The sequence below is a fragment of the Nilaparvata lugens genome, chromosome 8 (assembly GCF_014356525.2).
Source record: "Nilaparvata lugens isolate BPH chromosome 8, ASM1435652v1, whole genome shotgun sequence".
Lineage (NCBI taxonomy): Eukaryota > Metazoa > Arthropoda > Insecta > Hemiptera > Delphacidae > Nilaparvata > Nilaparvata lugens.
Window position 1 is genome coordinate 35193180 of NC_052511.1, and position 13101 is coordinate 35206280.

Genomic DNA, 13101 nt, shown 5'->3' on the forward strand with positions numbered 1-13101 from the left:
ACACTTGTAATTTGACATTTTCTTGATAATTCAATTCCATTAATATTTACTTATTTATTTATTTATTTCATTGACAATATTACAAATCATAATTATAATAAATATAATATGATTGGAGAAGACAACAGGCATAGCCCAAAACTGTCTTCTCCCAAATTTTTACAAATGGAAGTTTCAAAAAAGAATAAGGTTAAGATTACATTTTCACTTCAAATATATGATATTCAATATGATTATCCAATATATATATCATATTGTACTAGTAGTTCTGTGAACAGTAGACCTCACGCAGTATTCTCATCCACAAGTACCAGATGTCAACTGTTTTAAATGTTAACAAACTCAGTTCACGTTTGAATTTGCATTTCATATGATATAATTCATCCAGTTCCGTGATGATCTTTCTATCTGATGAAAATTAATTTTTTAGAATCAAAATTATTATAATTTCTCCAGCATTATTTAGTTCATTTGTTTATTTTTATTCACCTATTAAATTATTAGTTTTTTCGAATGTGAGAATATTGATACTGATGGGCACGCATAATAATAATACAATGACTGCAGAACAAAAATATATTGAAACCAAAGACCTTAAAGCTGTGCGATTGGACCAAATTTATTGAAAAAATGGTAATAACTCAATCCTTTTAGATTATATTAGATTGAACATAACTTATCATACACATGATGAACATTTATGTGTTTGTCAACTTCCGTTCAATCTAATAGAATCTATAAGGATTAAGTTATAACCATTTTGTTAATAACTTTGGTGTAAACCCAGCTTAAAGATGCATACCTCTTTAATCGTTCGTTCGGTCAATCATCATCTGATTCAATATGATGCAAGCACACATCATAAACATCTATTGGGAGCTGACAACAGGCTTAGCCCAGAACTGTTGATAATAATTACAATCTTGAAGCTTTCTCTATCCATTCATTGACCGAGCGAAGTGAGGTCTAAGATTCAAGTCGACGGTTTGACATATCTCTTAATGTTTATAATGGTGATAGTCTGAAGTAATTTTGACTATGATACAGTCACTTGTAATACAACGGAAAATTACATTTTGGAAACCAAACTAAAATAGTTACTCTACCGATTAATGATTGCACAGCAGATAATTAGGAGACTAGAAAATAAGAGTTAAGTGGAATTATCGATTCTGAGCTAGGATAATAGCTTTCAAATTATTATAAGCGCTACAGTGATTGCTCTAGTTCCTCCTAGTCCCCCTTTATGAATTACACGCACCTAGCTATTCAGACCAGAGAGAATAGAACTACATTCTTGATTTTATTCTCTCCGATTATAGCATAGGAAGCATACTACAATAATTATTGTACATATCATAGTTTATCACTATAATTATTTCATAATGTGCAGTTTGCACAGTGCCAGTTTGCCTCCCCCTCCAACTTTGGGCTCCCCTGAATTTGACACATCATTACAATTTTCAAGATAGATTAAGGTTTCATGAGAATGAAATATCTTATTGAGAAGAAGGAGAAGAAGAGAACGAGGAAGAAGAAGAAGAAGAAGAAGAAGAAGAAGAAGAAGAAGAAGAAGAAGAAGAAGAAGAAGAAGAAGAAGAAGAAGAAGAAGAAGAAGAAGAAGAAGAAGAAGAAGAAGAAGAAGAAGAAGAAGAAGAAGAAGAAGAAGAAGAAGAAGAAAAAGGAGAAGATGAAGAAGAATAATAACAAGAACAAGAAGATGACTTGCATCTTAATCAAAATATTGATTGATATCCTCTACAGCTTTTCAAAATAGTCAGTACATCATATCATAAAAAGCTACAATAAAGCGACCTCAACTGCTGGCTAAACATCCGTTCACGCCAGATATTTTTGTTACATAATTTTTTCAAATGACCTGTTAACATTTTTACAAAGATACTCGCCACGATTATGAAATGAAACGATATTATTAATTACGTCTCTTTTGTTATTCTGATACTGTAGTTCATCATTCGCGTTGTGATAGGTTTTTATGGCATAGTATGGGAGCAAAAAATAGTCATCCATCACTTTAGTGACCACTGATAGTAGCTTATCACAGTTTTTCATTCATCAAAATTAATTGAATCAATGTGAGTGATTACATGCGTATTAGTTTCAATAATAGGATTTACGTTTGTTTATTTACTTCCTAGAGGATTTTTAAATATCCAGGACTTGTGATAGTAGGTTAGTTATGGTTTTACGAATTTTTAGCACAATGTATTATCTCTTAGTGCCGTATTTTGAAACGATTCACAGGGACTAACAAGCTGAATCAGTTTATGGTTGGAACTTATTTCATACCTAGGAGGGCGAAGTTAGGGCGCAGTCGGCCCTCTCTTACACTTAACCCTCAAATGGTAGACAGTTGGAGACTATAATGGACTTAGTGCCGGTTGTTCAACAGCCGGTTAAATTTAACCTAATATAACCTAACCTAACCTAACCATGATTAATTCTACGAGAACAAATCAGAGAAGGCGTTTTTGAAAAGACACAGTTAGACGAAGAATAGAATGACTGCCTTCATTTCATACCTAGGAGGGCGAAGGTAGGGCGCAGTCGGCCCTCTCTTACACTTAACCCTCAAATGATAGACACTTGGAGACTATAATGGTCTTAGTGCCGGTTGCACAACAGCCGGTTAAATTTTAACCGTGATTAATTCTACGAGAACCAATCAGAGAAGCCGTCTTTTCAAAACCGCCTTCTCTGTTTGTTTCTCGTGAAATTAATCACGGTCAAAATTCAACCGGTTGTTGTGCAACCGGGCCATAGGATGGTAATTTCTCATTACACGACAATCATGTTCGCTTCCTTAAGGCCTACCGTGTCATTTGGGACACCTCTAGAAAAGGACCCAGCAGTTTCTTTTCCAAATGATCTTTAGTGAGATTCACTTTAGCTGTCAGTATTTCTAATAGCAAACATCAATGCTTCCCATTCAATCAATGCTGACAGTTTGAAGTGAATCCTACCATAGACCTACTTATACTCAGGATGCTGAGTCTAATGAGTCTACGCTTATGAATGGTTCAGTGCCTACCTGATACTAATTTTACCAGTGCATCCTAGTTCTATCTGTAATGTTTTTGATCTACTACCCTACTTCCGGAGGGAGATGGAAGTACGTGGAAAGATCAGATGGGAGCCCTTCTCATACCTGTAGGTTCTATAGCGACCAGGTGTCTTTTAAAACATCACCCTTCTTGAAATTTAGTAGATCGAAAAAAAATAGTATCACCCGTCTTGGAATTTAGTACATCAAGATGGGAATAGTATTAGTATTACCCGTCTTGAAATAAAGTAGAAAGTTGATAAAAAAGAAATAGTAGACAAGAATAACAGTACAGAAACTGCAAGACCGACTGAGTAAAGAAAGCACAAGACCTTGATGAGATGGGTGACCGGTGAGAAATAAAATTCAATTATCTGACTAACCATTGTTTCCAGGTGGTTCGGAACTCACCATCAACAGTAGGTATTGAAATGTTCACAAAAAATGCAATCGATAAGATAGAACTAGGTACCTGAAAGTGTATTTCAACCAACAAAAACTTCACAAATATCATCATAGTTACTGGAAATTTAAGGAGAAGAGGTGACAAGGGGTTGATGATTCTTAAAAAAATAATATTGATTTGGTGAAATTTTTCCATTATAAGTTCAAAGAATTCATAAATTTGTCATTATATTTGAGTGGAGATGTACACGAAACTGGATTATACCTTGCCTGAAATACGAGGTGGATTACTATGAAAAAATACAAATAATTCATATTTCCAGATAAAAAATAATTTTGATAATCGATTAAAGGTACACTTAAATCAGAGATGACAGAAATAAAAATATAATTTTCTTTATGCTTAAACTGGAGGAATCCCAGAATACCTCATGCAACTGATGTACTCCTGTATGCCAAAACATTCAAACACTATTGTAAGAATATGATATAAGAAAATCTATTATTTGATATTAAAAATATTGCATTATTCTTCTGATAAAATTATGGTACTTACTAGTCAGTTTCATCCTGCTGACCGTTGGACGATGAATTATACTTCGACATTTTTTTTTTTGGAGCTGATTACGAATTTCAACAAACAAAAACTACCCCTTCCTATCAAAAATTTCACACTTTTCCGAAATTTTACACCTTTTGGGACCTTAAAACACTATTCAACCGCTAAAATATTAATTTTATGAGCTGGTAACGTACAAACAAACTCTTACAGTATCACAATTTTGAAATGTTTGGACAATTTCAATGGAATTTATAGCTAGATTGTTTGGATCAATGTACACTGCGAGTTCCCTACCACTACGTGCTTACTAGACGGCTTGCAGACGAGAACTGAACTGGTTGGAAAAGAGGGTTGGTGAGGCGAACAATGCCAGCAGTGCTGCCAGCTTGACGGTGGAAATTTCCCTGCGGCGAGGGAACTTTTCCCCGTGAGAGAATCGGGCTCGCACAAGAGATGCTAGTAGGGCTGTCAACTTGACGACGGTAATTTCCCGGCGCTGAGGAAAATTTTCTCAGTGGCTTTTCCGGTGTTATGGAAACTACTGGGACCTAGTCAAACAGTTGGGAAGCTTTTGTAGTATGCAAATCTGGACTGATGTTTTGGGGAAGTGTGAGATGAGCGTTCAGATTTCTTCCTTCATCATTAATATTACTGAAATAACAGAGTTCAATTATCTATAAGTGACAGGAAGTATAGTTATTGGAATTTTCATGTGAGGAAGAAATACTGGTCTGAAATCATATCATGATAGAATAATTGATAAAGGAATAAATTTATCAATATTGATGATTCACATTCCACCTTTCTTTCCATTAATATTTCATAGTGAGGTGCAATATTCTAAAACCGATATTAGAATAGTAGTAACATGAATATGTTTATTCAGATAGAAATAAAGCTCTATTAAATCATACAATTGGAAATAAACAATCTAAATATATATAGAAGATTAATTAGTTTGAATAAAATGCCATTTTTTATCACTATGGCGGAGGTAGAATTAAGTAAACCATAATATTTGAGAAATGTCACAGAGGTGGTCTGGTGTTTAATACATGTACAGAGAGCTAGAAGAAAATTTATCCCAAACAAAATTACAGAAAAATTCAATCAATCAATTAATCTTAAAAGTGAAGATCATCATGGGTTGAATTTGGACCTACTCTTTTTCTATATAAATCAATTCTTCGAATACTGTTTCGCCATCATATTCTGATTTTTGAAATGTTGTTCCATCACAGACTAGACAATTCAATCACTACACAAAATTGATAAGTCACATGTCATAACACGAGAAAGATAAACAAAAATGTCAATTCCAACAATTTTAGTTCAACTTAAGATAGTTACATAATAAAACTAGCACGTGATTTTTTTATCCAATCAACGATTTTTTTCTCAAAATTAATTGCATCAGTAATGTGTTCTATATAACCTTTACAATTTAGGGCCGGTTTCCGAGCTCAGGATTTTGGCTAAGTTCTAGACTTTAAACAGCTGGAGTCAGTAAATTAGCTTTCCAAAACGGGTCGTAGGTAGTCGCAGTATTTATTTTCTCATTTCTATAATTGGAAACGTTTTTCTTTGACGGAATCAAACATTTCTAAATAATTCAAAAAAGCTGAAACTTTACAGTATTTTCTCTTTATTTTATTTTGTGTTCAATTTTCTAGTTTTTCGAAATTTAATTCAAACGTGACTTTGACTATGACTACGACTACGCCCCGTTTCGGAAAGCAAATTTTCTAACTCCAGCTGTTTAAAGTCTAGAACTAAAATCCCGAGCTCGGAAATCGGCCCTAAATGTTCTATAGGACTCTCTTTATAGTGTGAGAACTGATATAGAAAAAATTATCCTTGAAGCAACAAAATATCAAATTAATTCACTTTGACTCTCACCATTGGAATATCATTGGTAGAACTTTGGTTTGCATTTTGATTCAGTATCAGATAATATTGAATCATTTGATAATATTGTATCATGACAATTGTCAATAAATTAAGTGGATGAATAGATGTTTGTAATTTACTGGTATGGAGAGTTGCAATTGAAGTCATAACTTCTTTCAACTGGTACATTATTTGAACAACAAAATCAAACTGTTTCCTTACAATGTTCCACTATCTGCCGTAATCCAAATAAAAACTATATGTATATCATAATATTATCCTGAATAAAAATATTATAGATATTGTGAAACCACAGAGCCGGTATCTTGATTTTTAATGAACCTGTGGTTTGACAAAATCTTTTAGTTTTTCTCATTCAGTATGGATAACAAAGTCACCGTCACAATTACTCGGAACGTATTATAATTATTTATTCTCGAAATTTCATTCAGATGATCATTGTAATCAACTTGTATGAAAAAATCTGGTGTGGCGCACTCACACAACTTTCCTTGCCGTTATGAAAATTGATCACCTGACGCTAGTGTTCCCGCGCATCTCAAGTCTACTATTCAAATATTTGAGCCAGCTGGTGACAGGGCAATAACGCTGGAGACACACATGAGGTCTGCTATCTCTTCATAGTGAATGATTTAATAGAATCAACAATAATTTGCAATTGAATAGTCACATTTTCTCGAATTTAAAGCATATTTTCAATTTTAGGTGAAAATGTTACTGAACATTAATTGTACAGATTTTCATGCTCAATCTACTCCACTTGATTTTTTTCGTTTCAATTGTATCTGAAGCCTGATAATTGGGAATCTATCTGCATTGATGGGGCGAAGCTCCTGAAATTTTTACAGATATGGGACTTGTGGCAGTTGATAGAGCTTATCGATGACTATTTTAGGTATGAATTCGATCAAAATCTTTGGAGCCGTTTTCGAGAAAATTGCAAAAAACCCTGTTTTTGACAACATTTTCGCCATTTTAGCCGCCATTTTGAATTGCATCAGATCGAAATTGTTCGTGTCGGATACTTATATCGTAAGGACCTCAAGTTCCAAATTCCAAGTCATTCCGTTAATTGGGAGATGAGATATCGTGTACACAGACGCACATACACTCATACACACACACACAAACACACACACACACATACAGACCAATACCCAAAAACCACTTTTTCGGACTCAGGGGACCTTGAAACGTATAGAAATTTAGAAATTGGGGTACCTTAATTTTTTTCGGAAAGCAATACTTTCCTTACCTATGGTAATAGGGCAAGGAAAGTAAAATTCAATCCAATTAATAACATCTACAGTGAGATCAACTTTCAACTGTCAGAGCTCCCCATAAACACCCCTAACACTCCCTATTCAATAAATGCCGACATTTTAAAGTTGATATCACTATCAATTGCTACAAAAAATCATAAACAAAACCAACCATCCAATTTACCTAATACATCAGAGTACGGTACGCTAACAGAGTTTGATATCTTAATTAGCTCTCATAATAATTAATTGACACCCCCTCAATTGTGTCGAATCAATCGACCTGCATATTCCTCCCCTCCTACACCCCCCTCAATCACACAGGTTCAAGGTAATCCAATTTTAACCCAGTTAGTATTGAGGTTTTCGCATTTGATTATATTACCGAAGGTCCTCACGCAAGTTCGAGTCTATAAAGTCTCCTCATGCTTCTAAAATTCCCCCACTGCGGTGGGCCAATAATTCGGACACAGCTGTGAGCACTCGAAAGAGACAGAGAGATTGAAAGAGGGATAGAGAGAGAGAAACTGACAGAAAGAGAGCGAGTGATAGAGAGACTGACAGATATAGAGAGAGCGCGAGGGAGAGAGAGAGAGACTGACAGATATAGAGAGAGCGTGAGGGAGAGAGAGAGAGTGTGTGAGAGAAAGAGAGAATGATTTGGCTACAGTTATCTCTGCTGTGTGAAGTAACGTGCTGGGAAAATCAATTTGTTACAAGTGTGTTGGACTGGCGACTGACGATTTTCACAGTTGTAATGCGCCTGCGTGGTCACCCTTCCAACTGCGCACACACTCGGAGAGATTGAGTTGCTGGCGAAATGAAACCTGTGTGATTGTATGAAGGGGTGCACATGTGGGAGATTATCTAGTTGCCGGTGATATGAAACCTGTGTGATTTCATGAAGGGGTGCACATTACGGAGATCATTTAGTTGCCGTCGAAAGGAAACTTTTGTGATTCTATGAAGGGGAGCACGCACATGAGGGAGACTATCTAGTTGCCGGTGATATGAAGCTTGTGTGATTTTGTTGAGGGGTGCACATTTGGGAGATTATACAGTTGCCGGTGATATGAAACTTGTGTGGTTCCATGTAGCGGTGCATATTGGGGAGATTATTTAGTTGCCGGTGATATGAAACCTGTGTGATTTTGTGGAGGGGTGTATATGAGGATGATTATTTAGTTGCCGGTGATATGAAACTTGTGTGATTTCATGTAGGGTTGCACATGTGGGAGACTATTTAGGTGCCGGTGATATGAAGCCTGTGTTATCCTATGCAGGGGTACACATGTGGAAGATTATTTAGTTGCCGGTGATATGAAACCTGTGTGATTCTATGAAGGGGTGCACATGTGGGTGATTATTTAGTTGCCGGTGGAATGAAGCCTGTGTTATCCTATGCAGAAGTACACATTAGAGAAATTATTAAGTTGCCGGTGATAAGAAGCCTGTGTTATCTTATGCAGGGATACACATGTGGGTGATTATTTAGTTGCCGGTGGAATGAAGCCTGTGTTATCCTATGCAGAAGTACACATTAGAGAAATTATTAAGTTGCCGGTGATAAGAAGCCTGTGTTATCTTATGCAGGGATACACATGTGGGAGATTATTTAGTTGCCGGTGATATGATACTTGTGTGATTTCATGTGATTGCACATACTGGAGACTATTGAGTTGCCAGCGGTATGGAACTTGTGATTTCTCATCTAAGGTCACAAACTTATGTTGGAGAGATTTAAAGAGTTGTTACAGAACAACCACAGAATACAATTAATATAATGCTGTATTTATAATGCTGTATTCATAAATATGATGCTGTATTTGTAATCTGTGGAACAACTATGATTATATGGATTGGTTCAAACACAAGGGTCAATTGAGTTCCCGTAAATAAAAATGGTATAGAAAAAGTAAATTAACTGTTCGAGAGATCTCATCACAAAATGTAGGCTACTTACCAATAAATAGCAATGAAGTACGATATAAATACCGCCGATTGCACGTACGTAAATTAAATTTAACCGTGATTAAGCGGTTAACAGTTCAATGACATAATTTATCAGCGTTCCATTGCGAATGGATTTAATAGACGTACGTAGGAGGAACCATCAAATCCATAAGGGTACCATTGAACATAATCTTATTAATTCATTCTTTCATTACAATAAAATGCTAAGAAGCTCGAAGTCAATAATTTCAAAAACCTATTATAAGAAGCAATCAAGAATCCTATTTCTATAGTGAGGTCCACGTTATAATGGAAGTGTTTGATTAGCAATGGTTCTACTATTACTATTGCTACTGCTATCCTTGTCTATCATTCAACAAAGCGGATAGTGCTATCTCTTTCTCGATTTTCTCTGTTGCCAGATCGTCTTTTAACAATGTAGAATTAATTATTAAGTAACAAAATATTTCATCTTTATCATGAAAATTCATTATGAAATTATTGAAAAATATAATATTTTGCTTAATAAAATATAATTGATTATTTTAAACGAGAATGAACAATGAATATTACATCAATAAAAATATCAGCTACTGTCTATAGGAGGCATTGACAAGACAGATGATCGGCAACGTTGTTCTCCTATCTTTCTCCACTGCTATTATAATGTGGACCTCACCATATATTGAATCACAGAATAGTGAATTTCTAAAACCCTACTCAAAACTTCATTATTTCGAATAAACAATCAAGAACACTATTTTTCGAACACATAATAATATTCCATTTTGTAGCCTCTACTTCAAACTACTAATTTTCAACAAAGTAATGGATCTCAACTTAATCACCATCTCTCTCACTCAGCAATTTAGCCATCTAGAGCTTTACTCTCCACCAAATTGCAAAATCCACTTCATCCCTCAAACACTCCTCTCCCAGCCGGCAAGAGATCGGTGAGAGAGTGATAGAACGAGAGAGAAAAGAGAGAGAGTGAGAGAGACTGAGTCGGTAAGAGATCCTCTATTTGCCATCTAAAAGATCAAGAGGATAAGAACGCTCGGCTCGCTTGATGAGTCAAATTATCCATCGATTTGACTTGTGATGGATCAAGTTGGGATCGAACAGTTGGTCAAATTGCTTTCTCTAACGCAGAGATAAGACACTGGTGATCGACTTGCCCCAGAGATAAGTATCAACAGACTAAGGGGCAATTTGTAATCGTAGAAGATACTTCATGGACCGAATTCACCGAAACGAAAGCTTGAATATTATAAGCTGATCAAACCAAATTGCTACCTTATTTATTGAATGATATAAATATGAACGTCAATATTGAAGTTACCATTAATTTATAAACTTGGAAGGAATTTTAGGAACAACTGCTTGATCCACGTATAGTCCGGGCGCAAATGTCATGAATAAGGCACTTTTTTGTGACACGTGGTCATTTTTGGGTACCTAACAGCCGTGGAAGATGTCTCAATTTCTTCGTTAGGTCTAGCATAATGAGGATCGTGATGATGATAAGTCGAAATCACAGGCAAACACCTCGGAAACAAGATGACCGCCAAAATTTTCAGAGTAACATGAAAAAATCGATTTTAAATTTCTAGATTGTTATCTCATGCATATGAAGAAACGCACCAGAAACCGTGCAGGGTTTGCTTTGGAGGGCGCTGGAGAACTCATTTCTTGACATACAGCGCATGAAGATATATAGTTCCAAAGTTGAAAAAACGCTCTAAATTTTATGGACGTAAAATTTCTCTGTATCTCTTGCACGAAAAAAGTTTTAATGGAATGAAATTTGAAAAAAATTGGAAAAATCGTTTTTGGGCTTTTGAAGGTTATAACTAGAAAATATGCGTTTCAGAGGAAAATTTTATGAACAAAAATTGTAGAGAAAGATTTTAAAAATATTTTCGTCTGGAAAAACGGTTGAATATTTTAAAACGGTTATTGAAATGAAAGCAATATAGCAAAACCCTGAAAATTTTGGCGGCCATCTTGTTTCCAAGGTGTTTGCCTGTGATTTCGACTTATCATCATCACGATCCTTATTATGCTAGACTTAACGAAGAAATTGAGACATCTTCCACGGCTGTTACCCAAAAATGACCACGGAATGACATTTGCGCCTGGACTAGTATTCTGCTGTCAAAAGCGTATGATGGATGACATGAAGCACCTTCTGATCGAATTTCAAATTCAAAAAAATCTGGATACAATACAATGTAACTTTACTAATCTCATCATTTTTCAACTAGGGCACATATTTTGAGATGAACGTTCTTGTCTCACTTCTTTGAGTTTAGTGATTGAACTGTCGGTCCCTGCTGAAGTATGATAGTCGTAAGGCCCATTGACGGCTTAAATTATAAACTCAGGCGAGGTGGGACCTTTCTGCAAGGGACTGCCCACCAACAGAAGCTATACGAATTTACTAGTGATTTATAATATTGCTACTTTGTAGATTCAAAAGAATTGAGAATATTATGTCAATTTAACAAGAATGATGAAAACAATAATAACGATAGGCTATATACAAGGAAAATAATTCTGAAGATTCAAGATAGGTAGGCTACTTCTAGGCTGATGACAAACAACAAAAATAATAAGTAATAGAAACGCATAGTTTCTTCAAAAAAAATATTAATAATTGTTATGTTTTTCTATTCAGTAATTGTTATTCTAATGAAAATCTGGTGTGGCGCACTCACACAACTTTCCTTGCCGTTATGAAAATTGATCACTTGACGTTAGTTTCCACGCGCATCTCAAGCCTACTATTGAAAGATCAGAGCCAGCTAGTGACAGGACAATAACGCTGGAGACACACGAGGTCTATTATCTCTTCATAGTAAATGATTTAATAGAATCAACAGTTTGCAATTGAATAATCACATTTCCTCGAATTCCGAGCTTATTTTCAATTTTAGGTGAAAATGTTACGAGACATTAATTGTAGAGATTTTCATGCTCAATCTTTTCCACTTGAAATGTTTTGTTTAAATTGTATCTGAAGCCTGATAATTGGTATTCTAAAATGAAACTTTGCATAATTGAGGTGGAGCTCCTGGAATTTTTACAGATATGGGACTTGTGGCAGTTGATATAGCTTATCAATGACTATTCTAGGTGAGAATTTGATCAAAATCGTTGGAACCGTTTTCGAGAAAATCGCGAAAAACCCTGTTTTCGACAACATTTTCGCCCTTTCAGCCGCCATCTTGAATTGCATTTATCGAAATTGTTCGTGTCGAATCCATATATTGCAAGGACTTGAAGTTCCAAATTTCAAGTCATTCCGTTAATTGGGAGATGAGATATCGTGTATACAGACACACATACTTCCCTTATCTCCCTTAAAACTTCTCAGGGAATCTAGATCTTCCCTTATCTCTGGTACTGTACAATATAATGTTGAAAAATTCCGAATCAGGAAAAATCCAAGCTCTATCACGAAAACTACTTCAAGTTACCAGTTACATTCTGATTACTCTATGAACTCTATTAACAATACTTCTTAATCATATTCTACTGGGTCTTAGCACGGAGGAGAGAGAGCACATGTTTCCTTGTTCTGCTGTGGCCTTAGTAAGGAGTAGTATAGCCTATCTATCACAGAATTCTGACCGTAGGTGGCAGCACTTGTTGGATGGATGATTCACTCTCGACTCTCTCCTGATTGGACAACAGTTCCTAATCTAACTTGGAATGCCGCCAGAAGACAACAGCAGGAGTTGGGTCATATATTTCCAACTCCGCCTACTGTCTCCTGATTGGTCGACAGCTTGAAATGTTTATAATTCTAGACTCTGCCAATAGGTGGCAGCGTTTGCTGGGTCTCAAGTTCAAATACAAGAGTTCAACTCCGCCCACTCTATCCCAATTGGTTCACAGCTATTTTCTGGGTCATGAATCTAAATAGGTGAGTTTATTAT

The 13101-nt window shown here is 35.6% G+C and overlaps 1 protein-coding gene across 2 annotated transcripts in view; it reads right to left on the reverse strand.

Moving 5' to 3' along the window:
- LOC111047420 (uridine phosphorylase 1) overlaps window positions 1-4373 on the reverse strand; it is a 109909-nt gene extending 105536 nt beyond the window's left edge. For both annotated transcript variants that reach the window (XM_022333173.2, XM_022333174.2), the window contains exon 1: window positions 4026-4373. In XM_022333173.2, the coding sequence (XP_022188865.1) occupies window positions 4026-4075 (50 nt within the window). In that variant the 5' untranslated portion in view covers window positions 4076-4373. The remainder of the gene's footprint in view (window positions 1-4025) is intronic.
- Between the last annotated feature and the right edge of the window lie 8728 nt (window positions 4374-13101).